At 52.4% G+C, this 14,487-nt stretch overlaps 4 protein-coding genes across 4 annotated transcripts; 2 read left to right on the forward strand and 2 right to left on the reverse strand.

The window, feature by feature from the left end:
* Positions 1 to 568: 568 nt before the first annotated feature.
* SODALDRAFT_328153 (histone deposition protein Asf1) lies at positions 569 to 2,332 on the reverse strand. The gene is made up of 4 exons (XM_028610612.1): positions 1,904 to 2,332; positions 1,812 to 1,851; positions 1,443 to 1,751; positions 569 to 1,323 (listed from the first exon to the last, which is right to left on the reverse strand). The coding sequence occupies exons 1-4, from the start codon at positions 2,010 to 2,012 to the stop codon at positions 912 to 914; spliced, it is 870 nt and encodes a 289-aa protein (XP_028463575.1). The 5' UTR covers positions 2,013 to 2,332; the 3' UTR covers positions 569 to 911.
* A 617-nt stretch (positions 2,333 to 2,949) lies between these two features.
* On the forward strand, positions 2,950 to 6,407 carry SODALDRAFT_337076 (mRNA 3'-end-processing protein RNA14; the record flags this gene model as incomplete). The annotated part of the gene is made up of 4 exons (XM_028612644.1): positions 2,950 to 3,669; positions 3,725 to 4,156; positions 4,225 to 5,242; positions 5,323 to 6,407. The coding sequence occupies 4 exons, from the start codon at positions 2,950 to 2,952 to the stop codon at positions 6,405 to 6,407; spliced, it is 3,255 nt and encodes a 1,084-aa protein (XP_028463576.1).
* Positions 6,408 to 9,529: 3,122 nt separating this feature from the next.
* Positions 9,530 to 12,659, forward strand: SODALDRAFT_320282 (argonaute; the record flags this gene model as incomplete). The annotated part of the gene is made up of 3 exons (XM_028609519.1): positions 9,530 to 9,754; positions 9,815 to 10,068; positions 10,139 to 12,659. 3 exons carry the CDS (start codon positions 9,530 to 9,532, stop codon positions 12,657 to 12,659), a joined length of 3,000 nt encoding a protein of 999 aa, XP_028463577.1.
* Positions 12,660 to 13,420: 761 nt separating this feature from the next.
* Positions 13,421 to 14,028, reverse strand: SODALDRAFT_320283 (hypothetical protein; the record flags this gene model as incomplete). The annotated part of the gene is made up of 2 exons (XM_028609520.1): positions 13,421 to 13,694; positions 13,820 to 14,028. The coding sequence occupies 2 exons, from the start codon at positions 14,026 to 14,028 to the stop codon at positions 13,421 to 13,423; spliced, it is 483 nt and encodes a 160-aa protein (XP_028463578.1).
* Positions 14,029 to 14,487: the final 459 nt, after the last annotated feature.

A 14,487-nucleotide genomic window follows, 5' to 3' on the forward strand; every position in this document is an offset into this window, starting at 1 on the left:
GACGCCTGTTGTGGAGTCTTTGAGGTCTTAAGGGGTGGCTGGTAATTAACGGTCTGCAGCGCATTCCCCCCCCCCCCCCCCATTGTCTTAATATAGGAACGAGAGCTTCTCGATACGATGGAACGGGATTGGGGAGGCAGCAAGATCTTGTAGAGTGGTAGTGATAATTTGGGTCACTTGGAGGCAAGCATGAAGAGTCCAGCAGACAGATACGTGGACCGAGCTCTGTATACCAACCGGAACTGGCTTTTGGACCAGAGCTATGGTGACTATAGATAAGTATGAATTGAATACCAACTGTATCTTCGTTCTCTCTAGCGACAGACCCGACATAGTGCCAGGTTATGGGATATGCGCTTTGTCATTCGGCGATGTATCGGGAGCCAGAGTCACCTTGAAAATGAGACCAAAAGCTCCAGTGCGTGTTGATAGTTGCTTGGACCCCATTGAATTGGATCTGCATATTGACTTCATTGGAATGCGGCTATAGAAGGGAACAAGCTGGCTTCCAGTTCTTGGATCCTACGCTATTGATTACTCCTGAACTGCACGATGTGGTCAACATATGGTGGGGTTTTTAGAAGCCAAAATGTTGAGAGCCCGCCATGGCTATTGCACGTACGCCATGACTGGAGTAAAGAAAGGCTAATGGTAAGAAGGGTAAGAGGTCGCATCGGTCGGCATCTATGTAACAAGCATCTAAAGCATAGCTCATTGCAAAAGCCGGTTCATTTTATCAGAAGCGGCTATCAGAAGCGGCAAGCCCAAGCGCGCCCAAATGATCTTCTAAATCACCCTGCCACAACGTCTGGCTCCACGTACAAGACCAGGGCGCTCGACTTCGTCACGTAACCTTCCCATTATCCAGAGGAAACGCCGAGAAGATAGGCGATCCTTGTGATATGAGACCGCTAGTGGGTCTTGACCTCCGCAGGTTTTGCCTGGTTTCCGCCGACAGCATTGCCAGCCGTATCAGCCGTGTCCACGTCCATGGCATCTTCCTCCATGGCCTCGCCATCGCCTAGTTCCTCTTCCTCGAGCTCATCTTCGCTCTCGCCTTCGATGTCCACGCTACCGTCATCGGACATTTCGTCCTCCTCCACCTCAAGCGCCTTGCCCTTATCGAGGTTAATGCCGTTCTCGACGCCACCCATGTCCAAGTCATCGCCTGGGACTTTCTTGCTGCCGCTGGCCTTTTCTGCATCGGTAGCGTCGGCATCCTCCTCTTCAATCTCTTCCGCGCCGTATTCATCTTCGTCAGGGGCTAGGTCGGCTTCGGGCTGCTCGGGCGGGAACTCCGCAGGAGCAGAAGCATCCGAGTCCCTATAGATGACTCCGTTAGAAAACAAGTTGCTCCGCCCTGCATCCTTCATATGCACCGATGATGTTGAGATGAAGGGTAGCAGCGCATCAACCGGGAGAAAAACATCTTTGGAACATACCATTTGATAGCGAAGCGCGTTACGCGTGGCTTTTCCGAGAGGATATTGCGTCTGACACGCTCAGTGAGGGGCTTTGAGGGCGGTTCCGCATTGAGCTCTTCCGAGTCATATTCGTTGTTGACGTAGTATCCAACACGCACGAACTCACGTCCGTCGTAAGCGCAAGTTAGAAGAATCACCGTGACACCCAGGATGTCAGCGTCGGGAATGCGGCTCGTGTCAGGAGCGTCGGCCTCGAAGATGAACTTGTTGACGCCCACGGGAATTGGTCCAACGAGAAGGGAATCGAGTTCCTGATCGTACTGATCGCTGAGGAGGGTTAATACCTGCTGCAAACGGTTCAGAAATCATATGCGTGCAAAGACTAACCTGGTAGCGGAGCCGACGTAGGTGAGTTTCCATTCGAGATCTGTTGCCAGTCAGTTTCCCGCCGAGAATTCAAATAGAGCGGCGTCGCATACCCTTCTGTAGTTGCTCGAGGCACTCGAAAGTGATTTCGAACTCGTATTTGTCGGTGAACTTGGCTGGGTTGCTCATCACCTGAACACCCAGAAGCGAGACGGCAGACATGGCGGCGGTCTGTGTGTTGGTGACAAGAGTATGATTGCACGATAACGAGCTGGTCGCTAGAGGGAATAACGTAAAACACGCTCGTGTGATAGATAGCAGAGTCCGATTGTCGAGAAACCGAGGTGCGCGATCCAAATATGTAGGTTGATGCGAATGTAAAAATGGCCCGCTCACTTACCACAGAGGAGAGAAGGCAGGAGAGACAAGGAAATTAGACGCTCCAGGCACCACAATCAGTGCCTACCTTACCCGTAGCAACGAAGATTAAGGTCGCTGGTACCTTCTTAGCGGAGGTGATATTGTTCTTTTTTTCTGGTTGGGGGGGGGGGAGGGTGGGGGGCGCTCGGGACGCGCTTGCTGGGTCGATAATAATCATGGTACAAACCAGAGTATGTACTGTAGGTGACCTGACCCGCGATCTTTCGCGTAAAGTGGTTATACGCCCCTTTAATTCCTGGTAGGGTTAGTCGAGAAAGCTCTCCAGAGGTCCCTGCACGTCCAAGGTCGCGACCACGCCGCCTATGAAACGCTAGACCCATCTCGGCGATTTTGCCGTGTGCTATTCTTTTCCAAGCTTCCTAGGTACGTACTTCGCTCTCACGTCTAGACATTTTCTGCTGTAACCATGGACTTCGGTTTGCTTCGCTTTGTCCTCAGATTAATCCATCTTACCACCACCACCACCACCACCACCACCACACCCCAGGCACAAGGCGCAACAAGCGAATTTATCAGCACATCTTCGATTAATCGTCTAGAAAGTCGCGCAGACTTGTCTTTCCGCTCAGAAGTGCTTTCAGAGCAACCTGCCGAACCCACGCCACGCGCTGTGGGCGCCTGGTCGGATCTTACGGCCAATACACGACATTATTCCTTTGAACGCCGATTCGTCGATTAATTCTCTGGGATTCAGACGCAACTGCACTCCAGATCCGCGATGACTTCCGAACATTCTGGGGACGAACATAGCCTCGAGAGTGAGGCTTGGGAAGGAGAGGAGGCAGGATATGGGGTTGCCAATGAAGATCAGCTTAGCGACCAACAAGCTCAAGACCCTAACTTCCCCGTTGCCCGCGCTTCCCATGGTGATGAAAAAGAAGAAGAAGAAGAAGGAGAAGATGGTGCAGACGATGGTGCAGACGATGGAGGAGAATATGACCCAGAGTCCATATCCATATCCCCCGCTCAACCCTGCTCGGAGCCGTCCCAACCTGCCGCAAAGGCTGCCTCTCCAAAGCCGAAGCCTGTCAAGCCCAAGACGTCCGGGGGTTTCCTAGTGGGAGACTCGGATGATGAGGATGATGTCCCTCCGCCCAACAACTTAGCTGGGCAGGTCATTAACGTTCCTCAAGGCCGTCCTCCTAATGCATCTCACTCTCCTAGTCAGGAACCAATAGCTGCCTCCGCTACTCTATTGAACAATGGAGATCAGATCGCCTCCGCTGACCCATCCACTTCAGTCCCTCACCAAGCGCCTCTTGTGTCTGACAGCAGGAATCCGAGCGACCTCATTAGTCGACTTGAGAATCGCATCAAGGAAGACCCCCGTGGTGACATGGATGCATGGCTGGCCCTCATTGCCGAACATCGCCGTCTCAATCAAACAGACGCGCTGCGCCATGCTTACGAGCGCTTCGTCGAAGTCTTCCCACAAGCGGTACGTCTCTCCCTCATCGAATGTTGACGGTCATTCTGATGTAATCCGTGGACAGGCCGATATCTGGGTACAGTGGATCAATCTGGAGCTGGATTGTATGAACACTACGGCTGCCGAAAGCCTTTTTCAGAGATCTCTCCTCTCCGTGCCGAATGTCCAGCTTTGGACCACGTATATCAATTACATCCGCAGAAGAAACGATCTCACCAAGGATTCAAATGGCCAGGCTCGGCAAGTGATCAACCAGTCGTACGAATTTGTTATCGACAATGTTGGCGTGGATCGGGATTCGGGGCAGCTATGGAAAGACTGGATTCAGTTCATCAAGAGCGGCCCCGGCCAAGTCGGGGGTTCTGGATGGCAAGACCAACAGAAGATGGACCAACTTCGAAGAGCCTACCACCGAGCCATCACGGTGCCGATGGGCTCTCTCACTGAATTGTGGAAAGACTACGACCAATTCGAACTCAGCCTAAACAAAACAACCGTGGGTCCTCCTCGCTCTCCCACAATGACAGTGACTATACGCAGGGCAGGACTAATGTTGTGCAACAGGGTCGACAATTCATCCAGAAAAGATCTCCAGGCTACATGACGGCTAAATCCTCCAGCCTGCAACTAGATCGTAAGACCTCCCGGCTCCATCGGACAACCCTGCCCCGGCTGCCCCCGGCACCTGGCTTCGCGGGAGATCGGGAGTTCATGGAACAGGTGGGCCTGTGGAAACAGTGGATTCAATGGGAGAAGGAAGATCCACTCGTTCTCAAAGATGAGGAGCCAGAAGCTTACAAGCAGCGCATCCTCTACGTTTACAAACAAGCCCTGATGGCCCTTCGATTTTGGCCGGAGATGTGGGTCGATGCCGCCGAGTGGTGTTACGACAACAATATTTTCAAGGACGGCAGTGACCTCGGAATGAAATTCCTGACGGATGGCATTGAGGCCAACCCGGAAAGTGTCCTGCTAGCCCTGAAACACGGCGACCGCATCGAGATGACATTCCCAGCAAGCGATTCTGAAGAGAGCAAGGCAGCACGTGCTAAAGCTGTCCGTGCCCCATATGACCAAGTCTTGGATACTCTGTACAAGATGATGCAGAAGCTCAAGGAGCGCGAGAAGAATGAGCTTGCCCAGATAGAACGTTTGGCAGCAGCCCAGCGCCCTGTTCCGAATGAAGACGACAAAGACGAAGATAATGAAGCTGGCATTCATAACCTACCTCAGAGGCCGGGACATGACGAGAGGCTTCGGGCTGTCAAGCAAGGTTTCGCGGTGCAGACAGATCTTCTAAAGCGAACCATTTCCTTCGTGTGGATTGCTCTTTGCCGTGCCATGCGAAGAACCCAGGGTAAAGGCAGCCCGACTTCTGGTCTTAGGCAAGTCTTTACCGAGGCGCGCGGCAAGGGACAGCTCACAAGCGATGTATATGTGGCAGTTGCTCTGATCGAATCCGTTGTGTATAAGGATGCGGCCGGCGGGAAAATCTTTGACCGTGGTTCAAAGTTGTTCCCTGAAGACGAAGATTTCATGTTGGAGTACATTAAGTTTCTCCACTCCAAAGACGACACCACAAGTAAGTTAACGTTGACGAATCCCCTCCCTCTGGATTGATGATGGTTCATTGTGCGGCTAGTTAACATGGTATCCCCATAGATGCACGGGTTGTCTTTGAGACATGTGTGAACCGTCTAACACAGAAGCCCGAAAAGAAGGACAGAGCAAAGCGGCTGTACATGTACTTCCATAAGTACGAGTCGCAATATGGCGAGCTTGCCTCCATTGTCAAGTTGGAGAAGAGAATGGCCGAGCTGTGGCCTGATGATCCCAAGCTCTCCCACTTCTCAAACCGCCACTCGGTGGCGAGTTTTGACCCGATTGCGTACAGGCTCATAGTGTCCCCTGCGATTCAAATGCGGCCTAACATCATGCCATCCATTGAGCAGCCGGCTTCCTCTGTTCGCAACAGCCCGCTCCCGCTTCCAGCCGCGGCCCCGGCTACCGCTCGCCAGACCGCCAGTCCTGCCCCTCCCCATTTCGTGGTGACTGCATCTCCAAAGCGACCTCTACCCGCCGATGATCAGGAGGAATTCAACAGACCACGCAAGCTGGCGAGGGGCGAGTCCCCTCTGAAGGGCGCTGCCGGTCGGCGCCTGGACCAACAGAGGCGCAATCACGGGGCGCCAGTCTCGCGAGACATAACGTTCTTCTTGGGCATCCTTCCTCCAGCACACACGTACAACTCTCAGCTTTTCAAGTCCGCAAATATGGTCAACTTGATTAGAGACACGACGATCCCCGACTACAGCACATGGAAGGCAAATCAAGACCCGGGGGCAAGGCAATCCAACGTCTTGCAGTCTCGTGTGTCTGCACCTACGGCTTCGCACGGTCGTCAAGCATCTGGTGGTGATTACCCCCCATACGGCACGTACCCTAGTGGCGGCCGGGATTCCCCGAATCCGCGGCCTCTTAGTCCTTACAACGGCAATGTCGGACAGCGGGTTGCCTCCCAGTCAGGTTACAGAAACTCTCCTTTGCGTCCGGAATCTGGAGCCGGCTTCGAAGGCACTTCCCCAGGATACCGCCAAGAGGTCCCACTGTACCAACAGGCTCCTCCAGGCCAATGGGCTTCACCTGCTTCGGGCCCTTATGAGGGAAGTGCCGCCCCGTCCTGGGCGCCTCCACCAGCTGGCTACGGCGCACCCCCCCCTCAGCAATATGGCCAGTACCAGTATTAATGCTGTGATGCTGCTGCGACCTGCCAATCCGACTGGCTTTGTTTTGACTGGTTATATGCACCCGTCCCTCTCCCAGTATCCTCTTCTTCTTGCCCAGGTTGTGCCGCTGTGCCGTCCGCGTTAGATTGGATAGTAGAGAACAGGGCGATGGAGAATCAACTCAGCAGATATGTCCTCGCCTTCCCTGGTGTCTAAGCAGACAAAAAAAAAACTTTCAATTCTGTAGGTTTTGTTGCCGGTTATGCCAACAGACTGAGGGTTACCGGCGGCGCTCTCTTCATCTCTTCACCACGAACGCATTGTGCGACCGGACACCTCAGGACACGGGACTTTGAAGAAGGGGACTGAGATTCGGGTAAGATATGGACACTTGAGGACTTGGCATGTCTTGCCCAGACATCTAACATTGTAACCATATTCCGACAATGTTTGTGGCGTCGGTTTTTTTTTTTGGAGTTCATGGTAACCAGTGGCTTTCAGAGGATTTCTTCCGACGGACTTGGCCCAGCTCTCTCTCTCTCTCTCTCTTTCTATACTTTATTCCATAGACTACCTAGGGTAGGATAGCACCGTCTCTAACCTCAGCGAATGGCTGGAGCCAAAGTCACATGCCTAGCCTGGCTGGCAATCAAGAGGAGGAGGACAAGTGAAGTTTGGTTGGCGGGCTTGGGACAGTCACCCAGGTAATCTACGTACATTAGTACTCCCTTCTTCCCTGGAACTCATAATACTTCTAGGTTAAGAGTCATACATGGGCCTCCTAACATATAATAGACGACATCTCAACATCTATCTGTGCACGGGAAATATGTGCTTTGCCATCCACTGTTTCCGAGGTTCGCCCCCTGATGGACTCTCGAATATGGGCTCCTGTTTCCTGGATACTAACACTCGCCTCAGCACTTCTTTGGCCTTCCCGGGACGCACTCATTACATGATGTCCAAGTAAGTGCTATTAAGGAAGACGGCCCTACGTCAAGCTAGGAATTGATCATGCGGCTGGGAATATATATAGACGCCTTTATAACAATCCTGGGTCTACCTAATGTATCTGACTACTGCTCAGGGCTTGCAAATAGCCTAGCTTGCCTAAATGGATACCAATTTAGTTCTTCCAGAACAAGATAGTTTATGAAGGGGGAAAGTCTTGCTATCTGGGTCGGGACCGGTATGCAGGTTTTTGTTTAGGGATATACAGATACAATCTGTTATCCGGCCTCACATTACCTTGACATCTATAACTTAGACTCATTAGGTCCCGACTATATCACAAGTCTTGAATCTCGACTTCGCAGTACTTATGGTAGAATCCAAAGCCATTATCACTAACTTTGTCTTAGCATACACATTCCCTCCTACGTGACGTAAGTAGGTCTATTAGGATGCCATGCTTTATTATTCATCCCGCCTTCTAAGGTAGGTAGGCGGCATGGTATGTTCTTTGACTTGTATTTGCTGCCATGCGCGCTATGTTACTTTGTTCTCTCTTTATGTCCTGACGGGGTAGTTTACCTGCCCCTTGCTTCCCTAATGCAGTAACTGCCACAGAAATACGGGTATTTACTTTCCTTTTAGCTATATGCTAAGGTAGGCACGATGCTCCCTGGGTATTAACCTTGGTACTTACCTTGTTATCTTGAAGGGCTGCTCCTTCTTCCTGGCCACAGGACTATTGAAAACAAGACAGGAGCACCTATAGGCTTCCATCATCTGACCAATACGTCAACCACGATATGTAAGTGGAAATACCAACGACCACCTTGATGGTATAACCCTACCTTGACCGATCCTCCTTTTCAACTACAGCCTGCTTCTTCTTCTGCCACCTCTTCTTCCACCTTTTCTTCCACCTCTTCTTCCACCTCTTCGTCAAACTACCTTATCCTTCAAACTATCCTTCCTCCCAGTCATCCGTCAAACAAGTTCGTTCTATTGCCAGGTATTTGCTTGCCCAAATTCTTCCCCCTTGCCTCCGCAAAGTCATCATCAAACAACTATCTTGTTCTTATTGAAAACCCTTTCCCATACGGGCCATACCCATCATCCTAGCTCCCGCCTCATCTCCTGCCCTCTCGCGAGAGCTGGATAGAAGCAATAATCTAACAGAACCAGATCAATATTTGCGTCTTTGCCCAGGTCTTGCCAGGGCCGGATATCCAGCACTGGTAGGCATTCCCAACAATCGCCCTTGCCCCAGCAATCCGTGGCCTTCCTTCCTTCCTTTGACAATAGGACCCGCCTGACCACCTACATCACCACGGGTGCCGTTTGCCCTCCATCCTCTACGGGCGCTGGTTCGGGTAGTTATTTGCCTACCTTATTTACCTTCCCTACCTTATTCACCGGCTTTCGTCCACAACCAACACACACCCTGTTGCCACCGGCTTCAGGATCCTCAACTTTTCCATCCATCTGTTTGGTCTCGTGGCTCTTCCTACATATCAAACTTCCTAAGGTATCCAACTAATACTTCCACTTCTCAATCTCCCCAAACCACCAGAAACACATCTGGCAAATAGACAGGTGCACCACATTACTGGCAAGCCAACTTTCCGCTGCGAAGCGTGGTTGCCAAGCAGTTGCCTTTAGTGGTTACCTCTTGCCTTACCCCCAAGCAAACTCCAAGCAAGCACGTTCCTTCCACGCAACTTCCCGTGAGTTGCTTAGTCCCAACCTATACACATATATATATCCCCATCCATCCCTCCTGTACTTCAACCATAGTCTCCTCTTCTTCTCTCTTTTCTTTTTCTCGCTTCTCTTCACATTTAACCCAATCTTCACTTGGTTGCCGTCTCTAACACTTGACTCTCTCAAGACCAGTTATCGAGTTCCCAAGTCCATACGAAGCTTCAGCATCGGTCCTACTGCGGGCTGAGGTAAGTGTCCTGCTCTTACTCTGGTTCGAATTACGTGAAACCTGGCACGCAGACGTCGAGGCTGCATATACTCTCTGCTCTACATTTATCTCTTTGAGATTTTGCAATCAAGCCCGACTCTCGCGTCCACGTCTACTTTCCTTTCCCACTCTGAGCCCCCCTCTGCTTTTACTATCATCTTCTTGACCGTTTCTCTGGTCGAATAAGGCTATCATCGACTCCCCCCCATCTTTGCCAGGCAATATGTCTTTCGGATCTTCGCAGGGCGGCCGGCAAGGCGCCCCGCCCGGTCCAGCTGGTCCGTCTCAACCTGTGTCGGGCTCCGCTCAAGCCTTGGTGCCTCAGAGTGGCCAGGCCGGCTACTCGACACCTTTGGGGTATGACCCTGCTCGGACCTCGACCGAGGACAAGGGAAACACCCGCCTTGACTTGCCCCTCGAGGCTTATATTACTGCCGAACGTCTGCGAGTGAGTACAATCCGTCCGAAGATGAACGAAGATTCTTTGCAATAGCTAACCACTTTACAGAATGCCGGTATCCAAGCATTCGCCAGACGACCAAAGACCACGCCTATCGGAAAGCCAGTTGACTTAGAAGTCAACCAATTTCGGGTCAATTCGTGGAATGACCAGGCGAGGGCTTATCAATTCGATGTAAGCATCACCCCAGCGCCCTTGAAGCTGGGGCCCGTCTTCAAGAAATGCTGGAATCATCCAGATGTGAAGGCTGCACTCGCCAAGTACAATACTCTCTGGCTTTATGATGGCAAGAAGCTTGCTTGGTAAGTGGTCAAGACATATCTTTGCACCCCCGTCGAAGATAATTTCCCCTTTGGCTAACCTGGCTACTAGGTCTTCGTGTCCCATTCAACGTGGCGAGGAGCGTATCCGTGTCGACCTCGACAAGGACCTCCCTCCTCGAGCGGATGGCAAGCCACGTCGTACGGATAACGAATTCTATTTCGTCATCCGCCAGACGGCTGAGATCAATCTTGCCGTCCTTGAAGCCTACCTCAAGGGCCAGTGCGATTGGAACAGCAAGGTTCTTGAATGCATGAATTTTCTCGACCACCTTGTCCGTCAGTGGCCGTCGGAGAACTTGGTCTCCATCAAGCGGAGTTTTTATCCCACCCAGTCCGGTCAGCAGGTCGTCCGCGAACTTAGCTCTTGCGTCTGGTTGATCAAGGGTGTCTATGCCTCGGTTCGTATGAACCAATCGGTGGTGAAAGGTATTGGCCGCGGCCTTGGTCTCAATGTCGACGTCGCCAACACGGCTTTCTGGGCAAGCAACAAACCCATGCCTGACCTGATCAGGGAATATCTGGCTATGGTCGATCCCAAGCTGCGAGGCAAAAGCATGGATGATCTCGTCTCGGAGCTGAGGCCTGTTCCCGTGAAGGTCAAGGACGGAAGAGTGCTTCACTCCATGTCACATGCTTTCAAGCTACTGCGACGGTTATCGAAGCTTCAGTTCACAGTCCGGCATCGTGCCAAGGAACAGAACGAGCGTCAGTACCGCATTTTGACCTTCGAGTTCGCTGAGAAGTACCGAGAAGAAGGTGCCACGGCCAGAAATGTCATGATTCCCAACCGCGATGGCAATGGTACTATCAGCATTCTGGAATACTTCAAGAAACAGTACGGCTACAACATCAAATGTCCCGACTTCCCTCTAATCCTGACATCTAAAGCGGGCCTGTTCCCCATCGACGTCTGTAACGTCTCTCCCATGCAGCGATTTCCTTTCAAGCTGGGTCCCGATGAAACAAGGAAGATGATTGAGCACACCGCGACGCTTCCCAACCAGCGTCGTCAGGATATCATGACTGGGAAGAGAATGCTCAATTGGCCTGAGGATCCGTTTCTTCGTCAGTATGGGATCAAGTTCGACGAGAACATGGCCAAGACCACTGGCCGGCTTCTCGACCCCCCCGTAGTCCAGTTCGCCAACGGTCAGGCAGATCCTAAGTTCGAAGGTCGCTGGGACTTGAGGGGGAAGAAGTTCCTCGAGCCTAACGCCATCGCCTTGTCGTCGTGGGGCTTCATGATTCTTGAGCGGTCGGCCACCCCTGAGCACACCCGACAATTCGCGATGGGTTTCAAGAAGAAATATATGGAGCACGGTGGCAAAATCACTTCTGATCCCATCATCATAACCTCCCAAGGCCACGAGCCGAACGTCGCGGAGGCGGTGAAGAACGGAATCAACGAGATCCGGCGTCAAACCAACCAGGCGGTGCAGATATTGTTCTGTATCCTCAAGTGGTCCAATTCGGGCAACTACGAACGTCTGAAGAAGTCGGCAGACTGCCGCTTTGGAGTTCTGACCCAGGTGATCTTGTCCAAGCACGTTCCCATGAACAAGGACCAATACCACTCCAACGTCGCGATGAAGGTGAATGCTAAGCTCGGCGGCACGACGAGTTTCGTCCCGAAGATAAACAGGGCCAAGCCCAAGGATCCCTCACCTCCCTTCTTTAGCGTCCCGACCATGATCATTGGCGTCGACGTCACCCACGGGACCCCTGGAGTGCCCAATGTTCCATCGATGGCCGCCATGACCATGTCCATGGACAAATACGCCTGTCGCTATGCTGCTGCCGTCCAGACCAACGGTTTTCGGGTGGAACTCCTGGCTCCCACGACCACCCAGGAGTTTCTTGGGAAATTGCTCCCCATGTGGCAGAAGAAGGCGAACATGGCTGCACCTCACCACATCATTTACTTCCGCGACGGCGTCTCCGAGGGTCAGTTCGCCCAGGTTCTCGAGACAGAGATCGCTGTGATCAAGGACTGGTTCCGAACGGAGCTAAAAAAATTCAATGCCCCGATGCCCAAATTCACGGTCATCGTTGCCACCAAGCGGCATCACATTAGATTCTTCCCCCGGCAGGGTCAGGGTGACCGGAATGGGAATCCCAGGCCCGGCACACTCCTGGAGACGGAGGTGTGCCACCCATTTTATTGGGATTTTTATTTGTGTGCGCATAGTGCCATCAAGGGCACGTCCCGGCCGGTACACTATACGGTCCTGCTGGATGAGTCGGGCATGAACCCGGCCACACTACAAATGATGATTTACCAACACTCATATCAGTACATGCGCAGCACGACGCCTGTCTCCTTGCACCCCGCAATTTATTATGCGGACCTGGCCTGCGGACGCGCACGTACTCACGAGACGATCGCTACGAGTGAGGGATATCGTTCGGGACCCAAGGCTGCCGAAGTGGCTATTGACGTGGCGGCATTTGAGGCGTCTCTGAGCAATGCCAAAATTGGCACGGACTCGCTTCCACTGTTGCCCATGGGTGGAGAAGAAGCGCTGGAAATCAACAAAAAATTCTTTCCCACCACGATGTGGTACATCTGAGAGGGAGACTCTCTTTGCTTTGAGCTGGTATGAACTTCATCGGGCGTTTAGGAGAATGGCTTGGCAACCAGGAAACATCATGTGGACCAAAGGGAAAGGAAAGCCGGATAACGGGGGCGGACGTACCAAGCAGGGGACTTTTTTTCTTCTGAGATACGACGGGTGACCAAGAATTCTGCACAGGGACAGATATTCTTGAGACTGTGGCCTTGATCGATGGATTTGGTAGTGGTAGATGTGGTGAGACAGAAACCACTTACTATTCCAGAGGTAGTCAAATCTCAACTTCGCATATAACATAGCCGTACTGTCCCAACTGTCTTTTGATGATTGTCCCGGTGTTCTGACTGATAATAATGACAGACAGAGTCGCAGAATAATCGAGAAACGAGGACAAGATAGATGGGACAAGCCTAAATTTAATGTAATAGTTGCGGTAAGTCTGAGGGAGCGCGGAATGAAAGTCAAGTTCATCGAGCCCCGAAAAAGGCATTCCCCGACAGATATGTAACATTGCGTGTCCTTGTGGTATCTTCCGTTTGTCTATCTATATTGGTTCAATCATCAGGCATGAAGGGCCCCCGAAGGGAAGTAAAAACATGAGGGTACCAAAGAATAAGAAAGAGAAACGCCTTGACAAATCAAGCAAACCGAACGAGAATCGAGTCTCCCCTCCGTATTCCAACTTCTTCCCTTTCTCTCGCCCGTTTATAACACCACCCACCCGCTCTTCAAGCCTCTTACTGCGTCAAAAGTCTTGATTAACCACTCCCAAATTCTTCCGCATCCAAGTCCAAGCCCACGTGCTTGGTCCGCAAGTGCCGGACAAAGTTGTCGCGCCGGTTATAGACGTGACCCGTCTTGGCCTTCCGGCATCCGGGCACGCGGCACCGGTACCCCTTGGGGGCGGCACCGCTATCGTCGACCTTCTCGTGCGTCTTCTTGTGTCGCTTCAGGTCTTTTTGCGTGGCAAAGGCCTTGTCGCAGCCGGGCTCGTCGCAGAAGGAATCCTTGACGTGGTATCGCTCGTGCTTGCTAAGGAGGCAGGGGACTGTTAGCTTTCGTCTTATTTTCTTCTTCTTCTTTTTTTTTTGAAGGGAAAAGGGGATAAGAAGGGGAAAAAGGGGGGGAAAAGGAAAGAAAGAATGAAAAAAACCCACGTCAAGTCGCTGCGTCGCCTGAACATCTTGCCGCATTGGTTCCATGTGCATTCGTATTTCAGCTCCCTCGCCGCGGTGGTGGCTGCGGGCGAGTTCCATCCGATGCTACTACCTTCCTCGCTGCTGGAGCTGGTGGGCGTGGCGGTCATGGTCGTGGAGGCGTCGTCGTAGACGGCCATGACGGATGGGATGAAGCCCGCGGCCGCCATGGTCGCGTGGTTTGGGGGGTTTAGCATTGGGCTCGGAATGGCCGAAGAACATGAGGGGGTGTCGAGTGGAGACGCCGTGGCACCAGGTACCGTAGGTGAGCTCCATGGTGAACTGTCGAAGGGGGCCGAACAGATGTCGGCCGGCGTGGGGTACGGGAAAAATAAGGGGGGGTCGTCGATGGACTCGATGTATGTGTCGAACGGCGAATTGGAAGGGTAGTACCACTCGCAGTAGCAGACCGGATGCCCGAGGACCACGCAGTAACACGAGTCAACGAGTTGGGGTGTGATTCCGGTATCCAGGTGAACCGCCACTTTCGCTACGTGCCAGGGGCAACGGTAATTATTTGTGGTGGAGGAGGGACTGTGAACCGCCGACGAGCGAGCGGATGAGCGAGGGCAAGACTTCGGTGCGTCCTTGCGAAAGGTTCGGCCGGCCAGTAGGCGAGAGATGGCGTA

This window comes from Sodiomyces alkalinus (assembly GCF_003711515.1).
Source record: "Sodiomyces alkalinus F11 unplaced genomic scaffold SODALscaffold_10, whole genome shotgun sequence".
Lineage (NCBI taxonomy): Eukaryota > Fungi > Ascomycota > Sordariomycetes > Glomerellales > Plectosphaerellaceae > Sodiomyces > Sodiomyces alkalinus.

Excerpts from the sequence above, each read along its gene's own strand:
- SODALDRAFT_328153 (XM_028610612.1), bottom strand. The coding sequence starts at position 2,012 with ATGTCTGCCGTCTCGCTTCTGGGTGTTCAGGTGATGAGCAACCCAGCC. Across the intron at positions 1,852-1,903 it reads CCTCGAGCAACTACAGAAGG|ATCTCGAATGGAAACTCACC; the intron begins GTATGCGACGCC and ends GACTGGCAACAG. Across the intron at positions 1,324-1,442 it reads ACGCGCTTCGCTATCAAATG|GGACTCGGATGCTTCTGCTC; the intron begins GTATGTTCCAAA and ends AGTCATCTATAG.